Source organism: Rhinopithecus bieti, unplaced genomic scaffold, assembly GCF_001698545.2.
Source record: "Rhinopithecus bieti isolate Rb0 unplaced genomic scaffold, ASM169854v2 scaffold_14885, whole genome shotgun sequence".
Lineage (NCBI taxonomy): Eukaryota > Metazoa > Chordata > Mammalia > Primates > Cercopithecidae > Rhinopithecus > Rhinopithecus bieti.
Window position 1 is genome coordinate 225,027 of NW_016807971.1, and position 25,780 is coordinate 250,806.

The following is a 25,780-nucleotide window of genomic DNA, read 5'->3' on the forward strand; positions in this document are numbered from 1 at the left end:
AATAAAATAAATATATAATAAATAGACTGATAGTCATTCACCCAAAAGGTTACACTAAATTAAACTCTTACCATGAGTGGGTGAGTACCACATACTCTTGCCATTTGGAGGCATGTAATGGGTTGCATATCACTTAGAAGAAAGATAAGTTATTATTATTTTAATTCCTTTGAACATCAGTGAGCTCGAATATCTTTTTACAATTTATGAACTATTTTCTCCTTATCAATGATTCTCATCTTTTATTTTTTAAAAAAAGAGAAAGTATGTGAGCACTCAGGTGTATATACCTAAAAGACTGCTTACACAGAAAGATTTGGAATGACATTTTAGGTCAGTGGGTCTCAAACTGGGCGAGCATCAGAATCACCTGCGAGGCCTGTTGCAACGCAGTATGTTGGTCCCACCCCCATCATTTCTTTTCTTTTCCTTTTTTTTTTTTTTGAGATGGAGTCTCACTCTGTCACCCAGGCTGCTGTGCAATGGTGCTAGCTCAGCTCACTGCAACCTCCGCCTCCCAGTTTCAAGTGATTCTCCTGCCTCAGCCTCCCAAGTAGCTGGGGTTACAAGCACCCATCACCATGGCCAGCTATTTTTTTTGTATTTTTAGTAGAGATGAGATTTCGCCATGTTGGCCGGGCTGCTCTTGAACTCCTGACCTCAGGTGATCCGCCTGCCTTGGCCTCCCTCATCGTCTCTGATTCAGCAGGTCTAGGATGGGCCCAATAATTTTCATTTCTAACAAGTTCTCAGGTGCTGCTGACAATGCTGGTCCATGAACCCCACTTTGAGAATAGCTGTTCTAAGCTATTAAAAGCAGTTACCGGGCCAGGCGAGGTGGCTCATGCCTATAATCCCAGCACTTTGGGAGGCTGAGGCGGACGTATCACAAGGTCAGGAGTTTTGAGACCATCCTGGCCAACATGGTGAAACCCCATCTCTACTTAAAAAAAAAAAAAAATTAGCTGGGCGTGGTGGTGGGTGCCTGTAATCCTAGCTACTCAGGAGGCTAAGGCAGGAGAAATGCTTGAACCAGGGAGCTGGAGGTTGCAGTGAGCCGAGATTGTGCCACTGTGCTCCAACCTGGCAACAGAGCAAGACTCCATCTCAAAAAAAAAAAAAAATTCAAATACAAAATAAAAAAATAGAAGCAGTTACCCATGGGAAGTGGGGTTAAGAAAGAGATTTAAAAACTTTTTCCTTTGTGCAATAAGCAAGAATTTCTTTGACCATTAAGGAAATAAAATTGAGACCTTTGAAGATTTGCCTGTAAAAGCACAGGTGTGAAAGCACAGGTGTGAAAGCACAAGGTGTTTTACGAAAGTAAAGCATTATTACCAGGCATTATGTGAGGGATGCATTTGAAAATTCCCCTCTACCCACCATGCAGTAGCACTGTGATTGCTTTAAGGGCCTAATTCACACCACTGGATTTTGACCTACAAATGCTTTGTGCTGTGTAAACTGCACAGGAAATAATTTAGGAGCAGAGGCAGGACTTGGGCCCAGAGAGAGTGTGGGGAAGGGGAGGAGGGAAGGAGTAGGACGGATCTCTAGGGACAGCCCAGGTGTGAGACTGGAGAAATGAGCATGAATTTTGGAGTCAGACAGATCTGGGTTTGGGCATCTCACTTACTCTGGAGCCTCAATTTTCTCATCTGGAAAACGGGGCTATTAAAACACCTAGCATACTGCTTGGCACCTAGTATGCACTCAGTAAATGGAACACTGGGCAGCTTTGCCCCAGGTGGCCATGCGCAAAGCCCGAGCAAATGGTCCAGCCTGGCTCAGGGGAAGCCACTCCTCTTGCCAGCAGAGCAGGCCCAAGAGAGAAGATCCCAGGGCTGCTCTGGCCAGGAGCTGTGTGGGGCTCCCACAAAGATGGGTTTCAGGTCCTCAACATAGCCGAGCAGAAGGAGGGCTCTGCCTACCCCAAAGGAGATGTAGGCGCCCAGCAGGCTGCCAGCAATGGTGGCGTAACCTCCGGTCATGACAACATGGACTTCAGAGAGTGTCATGTCTCCCAAGTAGGGCCGGATCAGTAATGGAGCCTCGGTCTGCAAAGAGGAAAGATGTCAGACAAGCAGGGTGGGGGTGGTTGGGCATACGCTCCCCCTCCACAAGTCACAGTGAGTGCCTGGGAGTCCCACGGTAAGAGGCAGCAGGGTGGGGTAAAGGCCAGTGTCTGTACTTGGCTGAGCCTCTCTGAACCTCAGCATTGCCCACCTCTGCAGAAGGACCCACACCCCTCCCTCCTGGCCTGACAATGCTCCCCTGTGTCAACAACCTGCCACGTGCCAGGCACCCTGCTAGGCACGTCACCTTTGTTACTCACAACTGTCTAAGATAGAAGTGGGCATCTCCATTTTCCAGGAGAGCAAAAGAGGTTCAGAGGGGTTCCAGGAATGACCCCTGCTCACGTAAATGGATGGGAAGCAGATCCTGCTGCAGGCCCAAGGTCTCCTGCAGCCACAGTGGTGACCAAAAGAAAGAAGCTGTGGCATTGGATGAGGGGTGCATTTCTGGGCATCTGGGCAGCCCGAAGCCCTTCGTTATTCACTCAGTAACTAGTTACTGAGTGCCTACTGTGTTCCAGGCACTGTTCTATAGAATATGAACATGGGGTCAACAGGATAAAGTCCCTGCCTTCATGGGGCTTATATCCTGGGAGCAGTGGAGGGTGGGAGGGGGGCTTTAGCAGGTGGTGGGAGGATATAGATAATCAACAAGGAACCAAGCAGGTAAGCAATGTCATTTTAGACAGTGACGAAAGCTATGAAGATATGTGTGAGAATGCCTACTGGTTAGCGGTGTTTAAAACTGAGTAGGCCAGGCATGGTGTCTCATGCCTGTAATCCCAGCACTTTGGGAGGCCAAAGTGGTAGAATCACCTGAGGTCAGGAGTTCCAGACCAGCCTGGCCAACATGGTGAAACCCCATCTCAACTAAAAATACTAAAATTAGCCGGGCATGGTGACACATGTCAGTAATCCCAGCTACTAGGGAGGCTTAGGCATGAAAATCACTTGAACCTGGGGGGTGGAGGTTGCAGCGAGCCAAAGATTGTGCCACTGCACTCCAGCCTGGGTGACAGAGTGAGACTCCATCTCAGACAACAAAAACAAAAAAACTGAGAAATCGGCAAAGGCCTCTCTGAGGAGGTGACATTAGGTTAGGGTTGGCTGAGACCTGAAGGAGCCAGTGACATGGTTTGATAGCACAGCATTCCAGGCAAGCGAACAGCAGAGGCCCTAAAGTAGCAAGAAGCTCTGCAAAGTCCAGAGGCCATAGCAGTCAGTATGTCTGCTGCAGATGGGCACGGGGAAGCTGCCTGAGATGGAGGCAGAGGGGGCAGGTGTGCCACAGAGGGGCTGGGAAGCCAGGATGAGGGGTGAGCTTGCTTAGGTGGGAGTGGAATGATCTGCTTTGTGTGTTTGAAGGGTCACTCGGGTGTATGAGTGAAGGACAGATAGTAGGGGCAGGGAGAAGAGGTAGGAGGAGACAGCAGTGTTCAGGTGAGAGGCGGGTGGCCCGGGCAGCGGGGGGTTGTAGATGGGCCACAGAGGCAGCGCTGTGGGAATGCTGATAGACTGGATGCCGCAGTGGGGGAATTGGAGGAAGGCAGGGCAGCTCTTCCGGCTCCAGCTGAATGATCCTGTGGAAGATGTTCCCACCTGCTGAGAGGGGAAGGGCTTCAGAGGGGCAGAGGTGATGAGGGAGGGGAGCAACAGTTCTGGTTGTTTGGATTTAGCGTCTTAATGTGAGACACCCCTTAAATCTCCAAGTGGACAGTTAAGGGGCCAGTTAACCTGTCAGTCCTGAGTTCATGGGAGGTAAGGACTGCAGAGCAGGACCTGGGAGGCATTTAGAGTATTTAAAGCCATGGGGCTAATGTGATCCTGCAGGGAGGCAGTGTGGATGGACAAGAGGAGAGGGCCCAGGCCTGTAGAGAGGTTGAAACGATATCACTGACCCCTGAAGGCTCCCCATTCCCCCTTCTTGGGGGAAATGAGGCATAGACCCCGGCATCTAGGTCAGCTTGATCAACAATTTGTCCAAAATGAACTCACCTTGGCAGCGCTTCACATCGCCCAATGTCACCCCGCCTACATATTTTCCCAGCAAAACACATGGAACACATTTGCAGCCTTTCATATAAAATAACTGCTTTACATTTTAATAGTGCTTTCCTCTTTTGCCTCATTTTGAACACTTTAAGGGACTTTTTTGACAATTTATCTGAGAGTATGTCTATCTTCATTGGCTAAAAACAAGACAAAACTAAACAAAAAACAACCAGAAAAAAAACTTTCAAATCAACACACTTACACCACAGAAAAAATGATAAAAATATTCCCCAAAGTTTCCTAAACTGTACAGGGAAATATGGCATCTTTTGACAAGAGTGTCTCTTGGTGACTCAAACATTAAGCAGATGGGCGAGGACAGGCCTTGGCAGAGTCTCCAGAGGGCCATCCTCAGGGGATCAGGCTTTCTGAAAGGGACTCAGCACCCATGGTGCTTTCAGAGTCACATTTGCTTTGAAACATACATTTTAAGAAAGAGGGAGAAAAGAAAAGACAAAATAATGCAGTGGAAAAAACTCTGACCAGAAAGAAGAAAACCTGGATTCGAAGCCATGGCTTATACATGTGGGATCTTGGTCAAGGGGTTCCCATCCCCTGAGCCTGTTTCCTCGTGTATAAGATGAGAAACTGGACTCCATCTGTAGGAGCTGTGAGTCTTCGGGCTGATGAAGACCGCCTAGGGCTAGAGTGGTAAGAGAAGCCAGACAGAGGACATCCTCCCTGGCACGACCCAGTCATCCCCCAAACAGCGTAGCCCTGGGGCAGCAGAATTTGAGGACCCTGGGAGAAGGTTCAAACGGCTTTTCCTTGGACTGAATCAGAGCTCTGGGGATCCAGGGAAGCTGCCCCCTTTGGGGAAGCTGCTGATGAGCATGAGGGTAGGAGGCTGCCATACCCACCTGGCTCACAAAGATGTTTCCAGCCACGCTCAGGGTCTCAGTGGCTGTGGTATCCATGGTGACTTGCATCAGCCAGGCAATCTAGAAGGAAGCAGAGTGTTCTTTGTTGGAGGACATCAGCAAACCCCAGAGTCAAAGGGGGCTGGAGTGAAAGATCTGACACACTTTCCTCCCAACTCCCAGCCCAGTGTAGGACCCCCTCATCTACATTTTCCCAAAAGGTCAATTCATAATCGTCTTCCACACCTTCATTGATAGGGGCTTACCCCTTCCCAAGGCCACCCATTTCGCCATAGGAATGCAGAAAGGATTTCCTGGCCAAATATATTTGAGAATTGCGAATGGCACACACACACAACACCCCTTAGAAATTACCAGTACACATTAGCTTAGTAACGCCTCTGAGAAGTCCTGCCTTAAGCTTGTTTAAATTTATGTAGCATAATGTCTAGCCTAGTTTCCCTAAATTATTTGACCATGGGATCAGGCTACCTTTACCTAGTAACATTTACTAACATGCTGTGGAACTAGAGTTTTGTGGAAAAGATTTTGGGAAACACTGTGTTAGAAAGCGTTTTTCTTTTCTTTTCTTTTTCTTTTTTTCTTTTTTCTTTTTTTTTTTTTTTTGAGACAGAGCCTTGTTCTGTTGCCCAGGCTGGAGTGCGGTGGCACAATCTCAGCTCACTGCAACTTCTGCCTCCCAGGTTCAAGCAACTCTCCTGCCTCAGCCTCCTGAGTAGTTGGGACTACAGGCACCCACCAGCATACCCAGCTAATTTTTGTATTTTTAGTAGAGACGAAGTTTCACCACGTTGGCCAGACTGGTCTCGAACTCCTGACTTCAGGTGATCCATCTGCCTTGGCCTCCCAAAGTGCTGGGATTACAGGTGTGAGCCACCACGCCCAATTAGAAAGTTCTTCTTTTTAATCAAGATGAAATCTGCTTCCCTGGAATTCTATCCACTGCTGGTGCCTCTCAGGCTGCCCTTTCTCTAATCTCTCTTCTGTAAGTATTCAGAGACAGCTATCCTCTCCTAACTTCCTCTTCTCCAGGCAACTCGTTCCTTATTCCTTCAACCATTTTGTAGAGGGTATGGTTTCAAGCCCTTTCATTCTCCTGCTTCTAGTTCAGTTTGTCATAGCCTCTTGGTTGAACACAGTCTCCAGGTCTGGGGAGAATCACCGCCTTTATGCTATGCTGTGTGGGCTCTTAACACAACTGCGATGGTTTAAATAACCCCACCTAAACTCATGTTGAAATTTGATTGCCAGAGAAAAATATATATGCATTTGATTGCCATCATAACAATGTTGAGAGGCATGACCTTGAGGAGGTGATTAGGTCATGAAGGCTCTGCCCTCATGAATGGATTAATGCTGTTATTGCAGGAGTAGTCTGGTTATCATGGGAGTGAACTCGATAAAGGGGATAAGTTTGGCCCTGCTCTCTCTGTGTCTTGTGTGCTCACTTCTGCCTTCTGCCCTTCTACCATGTTATGACACAGCAAGAAGGCCCTTACCAGATGTCAGTGCCATGCTCTTGGCCTTCCCAGCCTCCAGAACCATGAGCCAAATAAATATCTTTTCTTTATAAATTACCCAGTCTGTGATATTCTGTTACAGCAACAGAAAATGCACAAAGACAAAACCACAGGTTGTTTTTACCTTTCTGGCAGCCATCTGATGTTGCTGATTTATTCTGAGCTCAATCAACTAAAACCTTGGAATCTTTTGCCAGGTCCAATGCTATCTGTTGCTGTCCAATGCTATCTCCTACATCCTGGTTTTGTGCAGCAGATTTTATGAACATAAGCACAGGATCTGACATTTATACCAGCTGAGTCTGGCCAACATGGCCCACTGCTACAGTCTCTCAATATCTTTTCAGTATAAATTATTTTTCTTCCACTACACCTTTTCAATTCAGCCTCAAAACTGCAACCTTTCCTCCAGGAAAGACCACTTTAGACTTTGGTGCTATTTCTCCTTAGTGTCATGACAGGAGACCTTAGGAAAGGATATTTGGTCAGTGCTAGATTCTGTGAGGCTGAAGATCCTGGAAGCAGGGGATACAGGGAAGATATGGACTTCAGAAGCAAGGGATTCTAGGAAGCTGTGAACTCTAAGAGTAGGGGATTCTGGGAAAGTATGGGCCTCAGAAGCAAGGGATTCCAGAAAGGTGTGGAACTTGGGAGCTGGGGATTTTGGGAAGGTGGAGGCTCTGGGAGCAGGGGATTCTGGAAGGGTGTGGGCTTGGGGAGCAGTGCATTTGGGGAGGTTTGGGCTCTGGGAGCAAGGCATTCTGGGAGAGTGTGAACCCTGTGAGCTGGTGACTCTAGGAGAGCCCAGGTCATGGGCACTGGGAACTTACCTTCAGGATCACCCACTGCATGAGGCCCACGTGGTAGAGAACCGATATGACACAGCTGAAGAAGACAATGATGGGCAGAACCTGCCGGGAAGGAGAGCATAGGACCACAGGCTAGAGGCAGGCAGGCTGCAGGGTGCCAGGCAGGGTCCAGGAAACCCCAGACAGCCCACTCCATCCCAGGCCTTGCCACTCAGATGCCTGACAGGATCTGGGAAGATGCTCTGAGATCAGTGCATGAAGTCCCAGGTGTTCCACATGCAGGGCCTCTTTGGAGGCAGTCTTGTCCTCTCGGCTCCCCTCTAAATAGTGACCAGCCACCAGACCATCCCCTCTCTCCTCAGCACAGGTAGGCCTGTGCTATGGTAGGGTGGGGCCTGAGTGCACCACTTTTATCTCCTGCTTCTTTGTCTCTAAAATGGGAGTAAAATGCCCACATCTGAGGGTCATTGTGAGGGTGGCATTGTGTACCCTTCTCCATGAGCTCAATCCTTGGCCTCAGATGCTGGCCTTAACCTCCCTCTCATGCTTTGGGCCTGAATGAGGGGACCCTCACCATTTTGGTACTCCACTTCCGCTCAGCACCAATAAGCTCAGAATTAGGCTTACCCCGGACCTGAGCCAGCATCTCCTCCCATCACCCCATTTCCTATTATTAGTACCAGGCTGAACACTCCTCTTCCTTCACTCCAAGCTCACCCATTCTCCCTTCAGAATTTCTCACACCCATTCCCTCCTTTCCAGGCCCATGGAAAAGGAGGTTGCTTTTCTGCACCCTAGTCTTTCTTTACTGTAGTCTGATGTTTAATAACAAACTGGCAAAAAACAGAGAGGTCTTTTAGTGGAAGGCTAGTTTCATCACCTAGGATACAGACATACACCAGTGCACTAAAGGTCAGGAAACAAGAATGCAGAAGCTCTCTATGGGCAGCTGTGGACTGATTTCCAAGATATGTTGTTAAATGAAAAAAAGAGAAGGTGTACCACAAGAGTGAATGCTATGCTGTTATGTGGGTTTAAAAAGGGGGTCGGGGGTAGCCATGCATGGTGGCATGTGTCTATAGTCCCATCTACTCAGGAGGCTGAGGCAAGAGGATTGCTTGAGCCCGGGAGTTCAAGGCCAGGCTGGGCAACATAGTAAGGTCCCCTTCCTCTCCAAAAATATGTGTGTGAGGGGCATTGTGTGTGATCTTATATGGGTGTAGGAATCATTAGAAGGATGTGCAAGAGGCCAGCAACAGCAGGTGCCTTGGGGAGGGAACTGGGTGCCTTGGGGGCCAGGGATGAGAGGAAGGTTTCTTTTTTACTTTATACCATTTTGTGTTGAAATGTTTGCTCTATTCTGTGTCCTGTGTTCCCAACAGTTTAAAATAGTCGTGTAGAACTGGTAATAGCATGGGAGCATTCTTATGCTATAATGTTAAGTGGGAAAATTGGAATATTAAAATTATAGAAAGAAGCGCTCCCAAATAGTCAAAGAACTTGCCCTATGTGCTGGGGCTATGTAAATGTTGTTTTCTTTTTTCTTTATTTCTGAATTTCTCATCTGTTTCTACAATTTTTTTTTTTTTTTTTTTTAGACAGAGTCTCACTCTGTTGCCCAGGCTGGAGTATAGTGGCACGATCTTGGCTCATTGCAGCCTCCACCTCCTGGGTTCAAGTGATTCTCCTGCCTCAGCCTCCCAAGTAACTGGGATTACAGGTGCTTGCTGTCACACCCAGCTAATTTTTGTATTTTTAGTAGAGACAAGGTTTCACCATATTGGCCCAGGCTGGTCTCGAACTCCTGACCTCAAGTGATCTGCCCACCTCATTCTCCCAAAGTGCTGAGATTACAGGTGTGAGCCACCGCATTCAGCTGTTCCTATAATTTTCAATAATAGGTGGACATTTCTCAAGGGAGGGAGCATAGGCAGGAGAGGTTTGTGGGAAGATCAGTTTGGTTTTGAACTTTGAATCTGAGATGCCTCTGGAATATCAAGTGGGCAGCTGGATAAAGGATTGGGAGCTGAGAGGGGAGATCTGGGCCAGGCCTTGGCATGGGGCTCTTTCATAAGAAATACAGGTTGGCCCAGCATAGTGGTTCATGCCTTTAATTCCAGCACTTTAGGAATTAAAGGTGGATTGCTTGAGCTCGGGAGTTTGAGGCCAGACTAGGAAACAAAGCAAGGCCCCCATCTCTATACATACAAATTTTTTTTTAATAACTGGGCATGGTGGCGCACGCATGTGGTTCCAACTGCTCTGGAGGCTGAAGCGGGAGGATCACTGGATTCCAGGAGTTCGAGGCTGCAGTGAGTCATGATCATGGCACTGCACTACAGCCCAGTCAACAGATTGAGACCCCATCTCTTAAAATAAAATTTTAAAAAAATTTTAAAAAGGCCAGGCATGGTGGCTCACACCTGTAATCCCAGTACTTTGGGAGGCTGAGATGGGTGGATCATTTGAGGTCAAGCGTTCGAGACCAGGTTGGCCAACACAGTGAAACCCCGTCTCTACTAAAAATACAAAAAAATAAACGAGGCATAGTGGCAGGCACCTATAATCCCAGCTACTAGGGAGGCCGAGGCACAAGAATTGCTTGAACCCGGGAGGCAGAGGTTGCAGTAAGCCGAGATCATCCCACTGCACCCCAGCCTGGGGTGACAGAGTGAGACCCTGTCTAAAAAAAAAAACAAACAAGAAAAAAAAATTAGAAGAGGAACAACGACAGGTAGAGATGGCTGGTGGATACAATTCACTGTGGAAATCACCCTGAGTGAGAAGCGCAGGGGCTAAGGACAGGGCCCTGTGGTCAGTGTGTCACTGAAGGGTGACAGGGAAGGAGGAGCCTGTGAAGGAGACAAAGAAATAGCCAAGGGCTGGAGGATGGCCAGGAGAGAGGGGCAGCTTTTCCAGAGCAGATAGTCACTAGCAGTTGTGTCAGGGGCATCAGAGAACTCTGGAAAGGTAAGGACTGAGCTAGACCCCTGGGACTTAGCAACTTGGAGGTGCCCATGATCTAGGTGAGAGCAGTGTCAGAGGAAGTCAGAGAAGTGTGGGGACTGAGGCTGATGGCAGTGAGCCAAGGTGGAAGTGGGACATAAAGAAGGAGAGACCACAAGAATGGACAGCCCTTGCAAGAAGCAGCACTGTGCTCACTGCCGGAGACTAGTGAGGGGCCCAGAAAGGGCTGCTTTTATTTTTTAAGGAGGGAGAGTTTTGAGCAACCAAATTTAGGCTCTAGTTCAAAGTGAACTGAGATTACAGAATGGACCCTGAAGAGAATGGAGACTCTGCCCCGGGCAGCTGGGAAGCAAGCTCTGCTGAGGTCCTTTCTTTCTCCTGTCCCTTCCCAGACCAATGCTGCAGGTGGTATCTGCACTTGCTCTGCTGTCATCTGTCACCAACTTCACTGTGGTGGGGAAGTCATCTGACAGAGAACACCAGAACTGGCTCAAGAAACCCTTTTCCTGCCCTGTGACTCCTCCTCCCCCCTGGGTCTAGAAACACCTCCAGCACGGGTATGATGACATCATTCCACCACTCCTGGGACTGAGATGCAGAGAGGGTCACGTACTGTCTAGACTGCTTGTCCAGTGGATCCTGAGAGAGACTGCCAGGCAGCTGGCAGGCCTGCAGGGATGGGCCCACACCAGGAAGGAGAGTGCCTGGGGCATCAGGACCCCACTGCAGCACTGGGACTTTCTCCTGCCAGCAATCAAAAGATTTTCTATCTGTGAGATGGAGATTTATGGTGGAAGAGAAGCTATGTTTTGGATTAAGTGGGGACTGTCTAGGGAGGGGAGGGGAATAAAAGAGAAAAGAGGCGGCCCCGATTTTCTAAGGTAGGATAGAAAACTAAATAAGGCCCCTGTGGCCAATATCGTCTTACAGCCAGGAAACACCTCTGGGGCCTGCAGGATGTGACATGGCAGAAGAACAGGCAGCAGCTCAAGGCAGTGCTGCTGTGGAAAGGGGAGGCAAGTGCCGTTAAATTCCACTGTATGCCAACCACGAGGGTCTGCCCTGGGTCAGGTCCCTCATATGTGGAGACTCATCAATCCTCATGGCATCTGTGGTGGATATAACTGTCCCCACTTCACAAATGGGCACACAGAGGCTGTGAGATCTTGGCTACCCACCCGAGGTCACATACCTGCAAAGAGGCAGATGTACCTCCCAGGCACCATGCAGATTGCCAAGGTCCTGCCACGCCCCTTGGGAGCATGCCCCTTGGGAACAGTCCTGGAGGCTTGTTTCTCTGCCTTCAGGGGCAGCATGCATCCCTGCTGGAAACTGAATGTCTGTGTCCCCCTGAATTCATATATTGAAACCTAATTCCCTAGGTGATGGTATTAGGAGGTGGAGCCTTTGGGGGTGATTAGGTTATGAGGGTGGAGCCCTCATGAATGGGATTAGTGCCCTTATAAAAGAGGCCACATGCCAGGCACAGTGGCTTACACCTGTAATCCCAGCATTTTGGGAGGCTGAGGCCAGAGGATTCCTTGAGTTCAGGAGTTCAAGACCAGCCTGGCAACATAGTAAGACCCTGTCTCTACCAAAATTCAAAAAATTAGCTGGGCATGATGGTATGCACCTGTAGTCCCAGCTATTCTGGAGGCTGAGGCAGGAGGATCACGAGCCCAGGAGACGGAGGCTGCAGCAAGCAGTGATCACACTGCTGCACTCCAGCCTGGGCAACAGAGTGAGATCCTGTCTCAAAAAGATAAGAAGAAAAAACAAAAGAGGCTCCAGAGAGCTCCCTCACCTCTTTTACCATGTGAGGACACAGACGACCAAGTGGGCAGAGAGCAAAGTGGGCCTCAACAGAATTCAACCTTGCAGGGACCCTGATCTCAGACTTCCAGCCTCTAGAAGTGTGAGAAATAAATTTCTGTTGCTTGTAACCACCCAGTCTATGGTTTTCATTATGGCCTCCTGGACGGACTAAGGTAGTCCCCTTCATGGAAGAGCCAAGTAAGTCCTGACCACTGCCTTGTAGAAATGGCTTTGGAGGCTGGTCCTGCTAGTACCATAACTCAAGGAAGAAGGATATTCTAGCTCTTCTAGGCCACTGGTTCTCAGCATGTGGACCAGCAGCACCTCTGAGAATTTGCTAGAAATATTTTGGATTTAATAGGTCTACAGTGGGGCCTGATGTTTGGCCTTTCCAGATGCTGCTGGTGCAGCTGACCTGGACACCACACTCTGACAACCACAGCCCTGGAGCCTAGATTAGACACTCTGAGCAAACTTCATCACCTGGGCCAAGAAACAGGCTTTGAAGGCCAGACAAAACCCACTAAGGACATGGCCTGCTCCCTCCTCTCCCTGGAGGAAGCTGAGCCAGGGCTCCTGCTGACTTCCTAAGGCTGTCTGGGCAAACCCTCATGTCCCCAGACTCCAAGGCCTGAGCACTGTCGACAGTGCCCTGTCACCAGCCCCAGGCCACAGTGAGCCACAAAAACCCAAAGTTGGAAGATGCTTGGGGCAGCAGCTGCGGTGCACACTGTACCAGCGCCATCGCCAGAAAGTGGAAGGGACTCAAGTCCAAAACAGTTGCATTTCTGGCTGTCCCCTAGCTACACCTCCTGATTTCCTGTTTGTGCCATCCCTTTGCCCAGAATGGCCTCAGCACTCTGCCCCTCATTCCTATTTCTGCCTGGATCCCCGGTTTTCAACAATGCCTCCTGACTCAGCTGTCCCATCTCCCTTCTTTCAGCCATCCCACCCCAGGCTTCATTTACTTCCCATTCCCTTCACTGAAAACCATGCTCACTACGGTTACCGGTTACCCCTTAACTACCAAATCCAATGATATCTTTTGGTCCTTATTTGATCTTTGTGTGTTTGTGTGTGCGCAAAATTTGGCACTGTTGATCACTGGGGATTACAAGTCTATGTCAGACATCCTGAAACTCTCAGGAGATGAAGACATTTTCCTTGACCCTAGGGGTTCCTCCAGAGAAATCTGAGCAGCACTGCTGAGCTTAGCAGTGGGTGCTTGTTCCGGAGGCTAGAACAATAGTGAAAGAATGAGAGTCTGCTCCCAGGTCAACTAGACCCAGGGGAGTATGATCATGCGGGTGGAAAGTTACTAGAAGGGAGTCGAAGCCAAGGTGGAATGACTAATCCAGCTGATACAGCCAAGGGGTGACTGCCACGTCCACATGCACTGTACTGGACTCCAGGCCCAGGGCAGGCTGAGGGCTGAGGAAGCCCCAGGGAGAGACTTTACTTCCCCCCAGAAGAGAGCAGCTGGACCATGGCCCAGCAGGAAGCAGCTTGGATTCTGAAAATCTGAGTGAGCTCAGAGAAGACTTCCCCAGGCTGAAATTGGCCAAAGGCCTTGGAGTAGGTCTGTATGATTCATAGAAAGAACAGAGAGAACGTCCTGAGTCTTCTGTTCAGCTCAGCATTCAACAAAACCACCCCTACCTTGAAGGCAAATCCCAAGCATATGTGTGTGATATAGGGGAGAGTGGGAGGCTGAATAAAATGTTGTGATTAGTGAGAAAGAGAGTTCTGTGGCCATGAAGCATTTATCCTAGTCCTCCTTCATCTTTCCCAGCATTGCTAAGGATGGTGCATCAGCCAATACACGGTCCAGGAATTTGTCCAGAGGACAGGGCCTACCAGAGGCCAGGAAACTGCTAGTGTTTGGCTGGGAAATGCTGAGGCTGGTTAATGATAAACCCAGCTCACTATTGTTTTTATCTTAACTGAACATTACACTTCAAAGTTTTTTGACACCACTGATACATCTTTTTCCACTTCCTCTTCCTCCTCTTCCTCTTCCTCTTCCTCCTCCTCCTCTTCCTCTTCCTCTTCCTTTTCCTCCTCTTCTTCTTCTTTTTTTTTTTTTGGACGGAGTCTCGCTCTGTTGCCCGGGCTGGAGTGCAGTGGTTCGATCTCTGCTCACTGCAACCTCCGTCTCCCGGGTTCAAGTCATTCTCTTGCCTCAGCCTCCTGAGTAGCTGGAATTACAAGCCCCCGCCACCATGCCTGGCTAATTTTTGTATTTTTAGTAGGGATGGGGTTTCACTATATTGGCCAGGCTGGTCTCGAACCCCTGAACTCAAGTCATCAGACCACCTCAGCCTCCCAAAGTACTGGGATTACAGGCATGAGCCACCACGCCCAGCTTAATGGCTACATTTTTAAATGATCATTTTTGTTATTCAGAGTGTTTTTTGTATTTGGACGAGAGACATGAGGCTGCTGATTTCTACCAATAGTATGAGGAAGAATACATCCCTTAACCGGAAGTCCAGTGGAGGGGGTCTAGTTCTGGCTCTGCCCTAACTCACTGTGCCTTTGTAGCCAGCTCACTGCTCCTCTCTGGGGCTTGGCTGGACCATCAGTAATACAAAAGGGAGGCCCAAATGTCACTGAACTCCCTCCTGGTACCAACAGTCAAGGAATCCATGATTCTAATGGGTGATTCTGGGAGAGATACAACCAGCAGGTGTGCACACATCCTTCCAGAGAGGGAGGCAGGATTTGAGGAGACACAGCTAATGTGGCCAGGGGGCAGACACAGAGGCAAGCCCAGCTATGGCTGGTGGTGGGCGGGGGAAGGGGTGCCGGCGGACAGCAGCTGCGTGGCCTTCCCAGCACCTCTTCCCCTGCTTTTTGGCTAAAGAGGCTTTAATTTCCCTTTGGGAAACAGCTTACATGCCCATCCACTGAACTCTGCCCTGCACTGTGGACACGCTAGTATTTTCTCACCTCCACGCTTTGCCCATGCCATTTCCTCTTCCTGCCTAGCTCAGTGTGTCCAAATCTCTTCTGTCCTAAACTCCATGTCAAATGCCACCTCCTCAAGGAGTCTCCCTCACGGTCTCTTGTTGGAAGAATCTCTCCTTATAGGCACTCCTCAGGCCCCTTCCTTTATTGCACTTGAACCCAGCTGCCTGGGGAGGCTGAACTGCAGAATGTGGGGTGTGTGTGTGTGTTTGTCTTGTTGAGACGGAGTTCCGCTCTTGTTGCCCAGGCTGGAGTGCAAGGGCGCAATCTCGGCTCACTGCAACCTCCGCCTCCTGGGCTCAAGCGATTCTACTGCCTCAGCCCCCCGAGTAGCTGGGATTACAGGCATGCCACCACACCCCGCTAATTTTGTATTTTTAGTGGAGACAGGGCTTCTCCATGTCGGTCAGGCTGGTCTCAAACTCCCAACCTCAGGTGATCTGCCTGCCTCGGCCTCCCAAAGTGCTAGGATTACAGGCATGAGCCACCGTGCCCGGCTGAGTGTGTGTGTTTTAAAGTATGAGAAGCTGCGGGAACCTCCCTGCCGCCTGCCTGGGTGGACGCCGGAAGTCACCCTGAAGCAGATCTTACTGGTCTTTTCTGAAACCTCAGTACCCCCACACTGGTTATGCAAAGGTAAGGGAGCAGCTGCTCGTTACCCTAAAGGAATATGGTATTAGGGGCCTTTGCGGGTCTGACATAGGTTCCCCCTCCCAATATTCTCCCTATACAGAACTGGTCTCAGAAAACATGATAGGCAAGTATGCCCAGGGGGCAAGAAGACTTCAGAAAAGATAGGAACCTGGGCCCCTCCCTTTCCTCCTAGGGCTGACAGTGTTAGACTGGACATTCCCTAGGGAGTCTGCTGGCACAAGAGACGCTAAGGCTCCAAGGGGAACTAACCAGAGGTCAGGGTCAGGGGTAGGCAGGAGGGTCTGAACTCATGACATGGCTCAACGCCAGTCCAGAAGTCCATAGCCAAGTCCATGGCTTGGGCCAAAAGTCTCCTGGGTCCAAGACCCCCCGCAGGTGGGGAGGCTCTGGGAACAGTGGCCAGCATAATGAAAAACAGCAGAAACCTCTGGAACCTGCACATGGGGTCTTGCATAGCAGCTCCATGGTGATGGTGGTCCCGGATGTACCAGAGTGGGTAGCCCTGATTTTCCTCTCAGTGCCATGCATCAGTGGCAGAAAACTGGGGCCAGCTACTGGGTGAGTGGGGCCCCAGGTCTCTCTCTTTTGGCTGGCAAGTGGAGCTTAAGCCTAGAGCAAGCTGGTCTTAGACAATTGGAGTGTAAGGCAGGCAGAGGAGGGCTACACTAGAGTTCTTACTAAACAAGGCATTTCAGTGCTTAAACAGTTAACTGGGGAAAAAAGAAATACAAACACAGCTCCACCCAGTGAAGGGTCCCACTGCAGCGTCCTCATCCTTTGCACAGGCTGCTTTGTTTTTAAATTAGGGTTGAGGCTCCACCGTTAGACAATAAGTTCTTTGAAACAGAACAGTGCCTTTATCTCCATTTCCCCTATAATATTTTGCAGTGCAGTAAATGCACAATAGATTTTTGTTGGAAGAAAGAAAGGATGGATGGAGGCAGGGAGGGAGGGAAAGTGGGATCATAGGTCTAGGAGGACACGAAGGAAGGAGCTATTGCAGCGGGACTAGTAAGGGCTGGCTTCCTGGCAGAGGTGGCCTGTGAGGGGCCCTGAAGGAGGAGCACCTGAGAGGATCATTTGAATCTAAGCCTTCCTGGAAACTGCTCTTTCTAGGCCCAGAGTCTCTGCAGCACATCAGGGGCTAAGGTCTCAGCAGGAGCTATCCCCATGACCCCTACCCCCACTTCTTGTCCTCAGCTACTCAGTAATTCTATAATTTAGAGGGTCATCTCTAAGAAAAAAAAGATACAGAAATATCTTACTTTTGCAAATTTTACAAAATATAGCAAAAACATCTCATGAGGTGAACATTGCTGGGCCCCTCCCGGGCCCCAGGCTTAAGGTTCACTAACTTCCCAGTACGGCGACCTCTGCCCATAGGACTCCCCCCTTCCACCTGGGCCCCCACTATGCCCAGACTCCCCTCTAGCTGGAGTCGCTGGGCAGCGACTGCTAAAGGCCTCTGGGACCCTGAGTCAAGCTGACCTGAAAGGCAAAGACATTCTTGACCAGCGCCTCCCCAAACACGAAGCTGGAGCCAGCCTCTGTGTAGCTCAGGAAGATCTGAAAGAAAAATGCAAAACAAAAACAGGCAGTGAGGCTGGGAAGGGAGGAGGGAGGAAGCAGCGGCCAGAGACAGGCGGTTTGGCCCAGGGACGTAGTCCCCCCAGGCTCTTATCGGGGTGGGCACCACCTGGCAAGGAGTGTTAAAGCTACCGTCACGGGCACTCGCTCCGAAGCATATTTGCCAAAGAGACACCTTTTTGGTCAATTTTAAAGAATGCTCTGTAGGCTGGGTGCGGTGGCTCACACCTGTAATCTCAGCACTTTGGGAGGCCAAGGCAGGCAGATCACCTGAGGTCAGGAGTTCGAGACCAGTTGGCAAACAAGGTGAAACCCTGTCTCTGCTAAAAATACAAAAATCACCCGAGCGTAGTGGTGGGCGCCCGTAATCTCAGCTACTCGGGAGGCTGAGGCAGGAAAATTACTTGAACCCAGGAGGCAGAGGTTGCAGTGAGCCGAGCTTGTGCCACTGCACTGTAGCCTGGGCAACAGAGCGAGACTCCATCTCAAAAAAAAAAAATAAAAAGAAATGCTCTGGCAGTTGTTAGGACAATAAAGAAGAGACAATGGAAGTAACCATGAGACATGTGAAGAAGGCAGTGCCTTTTGTGCCTGCTCAGGCCCCTGACAACCAACGGTAAAGCCTCCCCTCATCTTGTCCCCATCCCGGGCTTCTGGCCTTGGAGTCTGAGCCCAGCCACGCTTCTACAGGAGACCTGTGTTATATCCTGAACTTGCAATGTGACTGCAGGGGCAGCAAGTCATTTTTCTCGTTCAGCCCTCAGTGTTCCCATCTATAAAATGGGGACATGGCCAGAAAAGCAACTCTGTCTTTTCCTCCACACCCTGTGCAGTTACTCTCAGCGAGGCCAGCAGGTGTGCACATTCCTGGACCAGCAGGGTTCTCATGCTCCCCCCTGCACAGAGCACAGGGAACTGCAAGCTGGTGAGAGGGAGGTAAGTAGATTAACCTATTTAACCTATGTCCTTGATAATTTATATTTTTTTAAGTGTTAAAAACACAAAAATTAGCCGGGTGTAGTGGCTCACACCTATAGTCGCAGCTACTCAGGAGGCTGAGGTGGGAGCATCCCTTGAGTTCAGGAGGTCGAGGCTGCAATGAGCTAACATCACGCCACTGCACTCCAGTCTGAGTGATGGAAGTGAAACCCTGTCTCAAAACTAAACTAAACTAAACTAATCTAAACTAAACTAAACTAAAATAAAATAAAATAAAAGAAGGTCAGCGTGGTGGCTTATGCCTATAATCCCAGCACTTTGGGAGGCCAAGGGAGGCAGATTACTTGAGCCCAGGACTTTGAGACCAGCCTTGGCAACATGGTGAAACTCTGTCTCTACCAAAAATAGAAAAATTAGCTAGTCTCATAACCTGGTTTCAAAATAAATAAACAAATAAATAGATTTAAAAAATTTTAAGTGTTAAATAAAGGAGACCATTGGTTTGGACTGAGCTCCTGCACTTCGCCCAACAGACCAAACCAAAATGGAATCGCTCATGCTATAAAGTTCCACACCACAAGTCAAAACTAAGCTGTCTCCTGACCTTCCAAAAAACCAGGATATGAGACATATAGCCAAATCCCCACATGCAGCATGACAGGCAGTCCCCTCAGTTTTGATCTTTACAAGGAAAGTGACCTTGAAACAAGCAATCTGCTTTCTGTTTTCTGTTTCTGCTTTCTTCAGCCTTTCTCTGTCTATAAAGCCAACCTCCTCTGCTCAACTCATTGGAACACTCACTCTATTTTTATAGAATGAGGTGTTGTCTCGTTCTAAAATCACAAGTAAAAGCCAATTAAGATCTTTAAACTAAATTTGTTATAACTTTATTTTGACAAAAGTAAATCATGATAGTTGTACAACAGTGTGCATGAATTTAATGACACTTAAAAGTGGTTAAAATGGTCAATTTTAAGGCCGGGCACGGTGGCTCAAGCCTGTAATCCCAGCGCTTTGGGAGGCCGAGACGGGTGGATCATGAGGTCAGGAGATAGAGACCATCCTGGCTAACATGGTGAAACCCCGTCTCTACTAAAAAAAAAACACAAAAAACTAGCTGGGCGAGGTGGCGGGTGCCTGTAGTCCCAGCTACTCAGGAGGCTGAGGCAAGAGAATGGCGAAAACCCGGGAGGCGGAATTTGCAGTGAGCCAAGATCCGGCCACTGCACTCCAGCCTGGGTGACACAGCGAGACTCCGTCTCAAAAAAAAAAAAAAAAAAAAAAAAAATGGTCAATTTTATGTTCTATATATTTTATCAAAAGAAAACAAAATTGGTTGGGCACCGTGGCTCAAGATGAGATTACTTGAGACCAGGAGTTCGAGACCAGCCTGGGCAACATAGAGAGACTCTGTATCTACAAAAAAAAAAGAAAGAAAAAGAAAAAGAAAAAACATGTTTTAATTAGCTTGGCATGGTGGCTTACACCTGTAGTCCCAGCTACTCAATACTGGGAAGGCTGAGGTGGGAGGATCACTTGAGCCCAGGATGTCAAGGCTGCAGTGAGCCGTATTCACACCACTGCACTCAGCCTGGATGCCAGAGCAAGACTGTCTCAAGACAAAACAAAATGGGCCCAGGTGTGGTGGCTCATGCCTGTAATCCCAGCACCTTGGGAGGCCAAGGCAAGCAAATCGTCTGAGGTGAGGAGTTTGAGACCAGCCTGGCCAACATGGTGAAACCCTGTCTTTACTAAAAATACAAACATTAGCCGGGCATGGTGGTGGGTGCCTGTAATCTCAGCTACTGGGCAGGCTGAGGCAGGAGAATTGCTTGAACCAGGGAGGCAGAGGTTGCAGTGAGCCAAGATTATGCCACTGCACTCCAGCCGGGGTGACAAAGTGAGACTCTGTCTTGAAAAAAAAAAAAAAACAAACAGAATAAAAATGTATGACTTCAATACACATTATTTTTAAACACATACACACAGAAGTAAATCATTTGCAGATTTGGAGAGATTTTTTTTTTAGCACTTTTAACTATTACAATTTCCAAGTCACTGCTGATTGCAGACCCAGCCTCTGAAAAGAATACTCTATTGGGGCCTCAGTGCCAAGTGTGAGGGAAGTGGCAGCTGCACTGCCCGGGCCCCAGCTACCCACCTGGTCTGGGGCCCCCAGTCTACCCTACCCACTGGGTCCCAAGCCTTCTCTATGGCCTCACCACCCACTTTTCCCCCTGCCAAGTGGCTTCTCCCCTACTCCCAGTAACCTAAGACGCTCTGGGAATCCAGGTCCCATGTACCTACCCGGATCTGCTCGCCCAGCCACTGGAATGCAATAAATCCTGGTTCTGTTCTGATGATGAGGAGTCCAAGTACAAACTGCAGTCCAAGTCCCCAAGGCACGGCCCGCCAGGACACCTGCCACCCCACCCCACAGAAAGGTGAGTTCAGCTCCTTGAGGGATGGGCAGGGAGCTGGGTGGGGGTGAAAGCAGGGGGCACTGGCTGCCGAGGGAGCCCAGCAGCATTGGCCTGCCCGGAGGATGGGGCTGGAGCCAGATAGAGTACTAGGCCTGTTGCCAGTGGTCACACCCTCCCTGGGATTCAGAACAGGCCATGTGCTTGGTAAGAATGGACCTGGGCAGTGGGCAGGGGTGGGCCAAGATTCTAACCAAGAACTCAGGTGAAACTTGACCAGCCTTGGGCATGCCACGGCACTTCGTCTCCTGGTCATCACTGCCAGAGATGTGGCCTGGGGGTCTGGCCTCAGGATCAGCACCAGACTGCTCTGGGTCCAGCTCCTCTCCAGCTCGTGTGAACCCTGTCTGCCTGATCATCTCCAATCTCTCCTCCACAGGCTGGGCTCCCAGCCACCTCAACCCCAACTCTCTCCATGCCCACACACCCCGCCCCTCCCAGAAGATGAGAGCTGGGCTTTTCAGGTTGCTGTTCCCTGATCAGCATTTAATAATTCCTTAGCAGCAAGTCCAAGCTCTGGGGTGCATCCTCCTGGGAGGCTTGGTGGTAGCCTGGGGAAGGTGGTAGCCACACTGTGAAACAGGGAGGGATCCTGATGCTACAGAGGCAGAGAGAGAAGGTTCCATCTGCCCATGGCAGGGACCTCCCAAATGGGTGCATGCCTGCCTTAGTATACATCAGAATTTACTACACATCAGAATTTAGTACACATTAGAATGTAGTCTATATCAGAATTTAGTCTACATCAGAATTTAGTACACATCAGAATTGTTCTTGCTGACAGGATGATTGCTGCCCTTGCCCCTGAGTTTCTAACACAGTGGGCCTAGGGTGGGGCCTAAGAAGTTACATTTCTGGTAAGTTCCATGGAGGCACTGCTGCTGCTGGTCCGGGGCGCAGACTTTGAGAAGCACTATTTTAAGCTAACGATTCCAGGAAACCCTTGGCTCTGCAGACAGACTGGAGCTCTGGCCTGTGTTTTCTGTAGTTGGGGTGGAGGTAGTTCCTGAGCCTACAGACCTGAAGACCAGGATTAGACTGACCAGAGGACACATCACCAAGGAAACAAATGTCCTGGTGGCCTCTGAGTCTGGAGAGACATCCCTGCTGGGGAGTTTGAAGACTTCTGCTTCACAGGAAGCCTGTCCTGATAGACACAGGTCTTCTCCAGGCCCTGAGCCTCCAGGGCTCTCCCAACAGGAGCATCTGCCTATACCCCAGCTCCCAGATCCAGCCTAGGGGCAGAAGAGAGAGGCAAACACTTCCAGCCCTGGGCCCCACAACTGGCACTCACTGCGCAATGATGCTTTGAGCAGGCAAAGAGGAGAGCAATGAACACGCAGATTCCTGCGAAGGACACCAGTTGCTCAGGCCGCCGGGAGGTGTCCAGAGACAGCCACAGGACCAGGCCCAGGAAAGCAGCAAGAGCTAGGCCCCTGAAGGCAAGAGGCAGAAAGCCATCACCCTCAGCATGTACCCCCACCCCACCCACACACAATAGCACCCAGCAAACCAGAGAAAAGGTGCTCAGGGCTGGGAAGAGGAGAAAGAGCACAGCACAGTGGAAAGAGCACCAGCTCCGGAACCACATGCTGGGAAGAGCTGAGCTCGCTGTGTGACCTCAGGCAGATCACCTTGCCTCTCTGAGTCTAGTTTCCTCATGGGTCAAATGAAGCCAGAGACCCTTCATTTCTCAAGGTTGCCAAGAGGAGTATATAGGGGGATGTATGTACCAAGCTGAGCATAGTGACAAGCACCTGGCTCTATCCAGCTACAGGAATCTCATCACTGCAGTGATGCTCAGCTCAGCCTCTGACCTTGTGGGAGAAAGGACCTGTGCCGCCCAGGACTCAACACTATCTGCCATGACTGCAAAATGCCTAGAAGCATGTGATGTGAGTTTGGACCTCCGAGCTGAGCACCTGAGACCAAGGGAGACCAAGGAATGGACCTAACCTTAACAGCAACCCTGGGGCTCTCCCAGCCCTCCCTGGGGCTAGGATTTTTTTGTCCAGGATGCAGCCTGAAGGGTGGGAGAGCCCAGGTTTTGGCATCAGGTGTTCAAGATCTCACCCCAATCCGGTCATCAGTTCAATCCAGTCATCAACTCACTGGGTACTACTAATGACAGTTAATGTTCCACTGAGTACCTATTATATGCCAAGTACTATACCAATGCTGAGAGAAACATTCTTTTGATAGAGATGAGGAAACTAAGGCACAGAGAGGTTAAATAACTGGCCCAAGGCCACTCATCTAGAAAGTGGCAGAGTTGAGATTTCAACCCAGGCACTCTGGAAGCAAGGTCTATTCACTTTACAGCTTTATCCAGGCGGTTCCTAGCTGGTAAGCAGGAGACCAAAGATCTGAACTCAAGCAGGCTAATTCCAGAGCCTACTGCTTTTCTTTCTGCTCATGTTTTTAAACTCTTCTCATTCCAGTTCAATGTGCACAATCTTTGCCTTGTTTGTGTGCCAACTGTACCTCTCTTTACTTACTATTTCTCTTGAGGTTAACTGACTTTATAAGAACTCAAATATGGCCAGGCGAGGTGGCTCATGCCTGTAAATCCCAGCACTTTGGGAGGCCAAATTGGGTGGATCACCTGAGGTCAGGCATTTGAGACCAGCCTGGCCAACATGGTGAAACCCATCTCTACTAAAAATCCAAAAATTAGCCGGGAGTGGCGGTGGGTGCCTGTAATCCCAGGTACTTGGGAGGCTGAGGCAGGAGAATCACTTGAATCTGGGAGGTAGAAGTTGCAGTGAGCCGAGATCGTGCCACTGCACTCCAGCCTGGGTGACAGAGCAAGATGCCATCTCAAAAAAAAAAAAAAAAAAAAAAACAACTTAAATGCTAGTTTCAGATTTTTTATTTTTAACAGCTTTATTAGAGGTATGGTTGATACATAATCAATTGCACATATTGGAGGTGTTCAATTTGATACGTTTTGGCATATGCATACTCTTTGAAACCATCACCGCAATCAAGAGATTGAACATATTCATCATCCCTTTTGTAATTTCTTGCCTCCCTCCCTGTTCCCAGGTAACAGTTGACATGTTTTCTGCCACTAGATTAGTCTGTTTTTTTTTTTTTTTTTTTTTTTTGAGACAGAGTCTCATTTCATCGCCCAAGCTGGAGTGCAATGGCATGATCTCGGCTCACTGCAACCTCCACCTCTGGGGTTTAAGCGCTTTTCCTGCCTCAGCTTCCCAAGTAGCTGGGACTACAGGGATGCAACACCAGGCCCAGCTAATTTTTGTATTTTTAGAAGAGATGGGATTTCACCATGTTGGCCAGGCTGGTCTTGAATTTCTGACCTCAAGTGATCTGCCCATCTCAGCCTCCCAAAGTGCTGGGATTATAGGCGTGAGCCACAGCATCCCACCTAGTTTGCATTTTTAAGAATTTTATATAAATTTTTTAAAAAGAAAAGAAAGAAGTTTATATAAATAGAACCATACAGTACTTGTCCTTTTTTGTTTGACTTCTTTCACTTAGTGTAATTATTTTGAGATTTATCTAGGTTTCTGCATGATTCACTAGTCCATTCCATCTTATTGCTCAGTAGTATTCCATTATATGGATATACCACACTTAGCTTATCAATTCACCTATTGATGGACATTTTGTTGATTTCCAGTTTTTGGCTATTGCAGATAAAGCTGCTATGAACATTCAAAACTTCATGTGCAAGTCTTTGTGTGGATATATGCTTTTATTTCTCTTGGGTAAATGCCTATAAGTAAAATAGGTAGATTATATGATAGGCCTGGAAACTGCCAATCTGTTTTCTACAGCAATTGCACAGTTTTATATTCCCACCAGCAGTATAAAAAAATTCAGTTCCTCTATATCCTTGCCAACACTTGGTATGATTAGTCTTTTGAATTCTACCCATTCTACTCAGTATATGGTAGTATCTCTTTCTGTTTTTAACTTGCATTTCTCTACTGATAAATGATGTTGAACATCTTACCATGTACTTATTTGCCACTTAGGCATATTCTTTAAATGTCTGTTCATATCTTGAGCCTTTTAGTGTTTTTTGTTTGTTTGTTTGTTTGTTTTTGAGATGGCGTATTGCTCTGTCACACAGGCTGGAGTGCAGTGGCACGAGATCTTGGCTCACTACAACTTCCACCTCCTGGGTTCAAGCAATTCTCCTGCCTCAGTCTCCCGAGTAGCTAGGACTACAGGTGCCTGTTACCATGCCTGGCTAATGTTTGTATTTTTAGTAGAGACAGGGTTTCACCATGTTGGCCAGACTGGTCTCGAACTCCTGACCTCAGGGGATCCGCCCACCTTGGCCTCCTAAAGTGCTAGGGTTATAGGCGTGAGCCACCATGCTTGGCCTTGAGCTCGTTTTTAAATTGGGTTATTTTTCTTATTAAAGATTTATGACAAGGCCAGGCACTGTGGCTCTGTCTCCCACGTTCAAGCGATTCTCCTGCCTCAGCCACCTGAGTAGCTGGGACTACAGGTGCATGCCACTATGCCCAGTCAGCTAATTTTTGTATTTTTAGTAGAGACGGGGTTTCACCATGTTGGTGAGGCTAGTCCCAATCTCTTGATCTCGTGATCTGCCTGCCTCAGCCTCCCAAAGTGCTGGGATTACAGGCGTGAGCCACCACACCTGGCCTAAGTTGATTAAATTTTTATCAACTTTTTCCTTCCTTCCTTCCTTGCCTTTCACCCTTCCCCTTCCCTTTTCCCTTCCCCTTCCCTTTCTGTCTGTCTTTCTTGAGACAGGGTCTGTTTTGTTGCCCGGGCTGGAGTGCAGTGGCATATAGGTATATTGTGCATAGCTCACTGCAGCCTCGACCTTCTGTGCACAAGCGATCCTCCTACCTTTGCCTCTCAAGTAGCTGGGATCACAGGTGCACACCACCATACCTGGCAATTTATCTATTTTTTTGTAGAGATGGGGTCTCATTATGTTACCCAGGCTGGTCTCAAACTCCTGGGCTCAAGCAGTCCTCCTACCTCAGCCTCACAAAGTGCTGAAGCATTAGCCACCACACCTGA

The 25,780-nt window shown here is 48.9% G+C and overlaps 1 protein-coding gene across 8 annotated transcripts in view; it reads right to left on the minus strand.

The window, feature by feature from the left end:
* The window catches only part of SLC28A1 (solute carrier family 28 member 1), a 71,456-nt gene that overhangs the window by 20,787 nt on the left and 24,889 nt on the right, over window positions 1-25,780 (minus strand). For 6 of the 8 annotated variants that reach the window (XM_017884286.1, XM_017884285.1, XM_017884282.1 and 3 more), the window contains 6 exons: window positions 22,044-22,185; window positions 20,577-20,690; window positions 17,232-17,309; window positions 7,359-7,439; window positions 4,988-5,068; window positions 1,932-2,057 (listed from right to left, as the gene is read on the minus strand). In XM_017884286.1, the coding sequence (XP_017739775.1) occupies window positions 1,932-2,057; window positions 4,988-5,068; window positions 7,359-7,439; window positions 17,232-17,309; window positions 20,577-20,690; window positions 22,044-22,185 (622 nt within the window). The remainder of the gene's footprint in view (window positions 1-1,931; window positions 2,058-4,987; window positions 5,069-7,358; window positions 7,440-17,231; window positions 17,310-20,576; window positions 20,691-22,043; window positions 22,186-25,780) is intronic. The other 2 variants (XM_017884287.1, XM_017884288.1) reach the window with 2 other exon arrangements.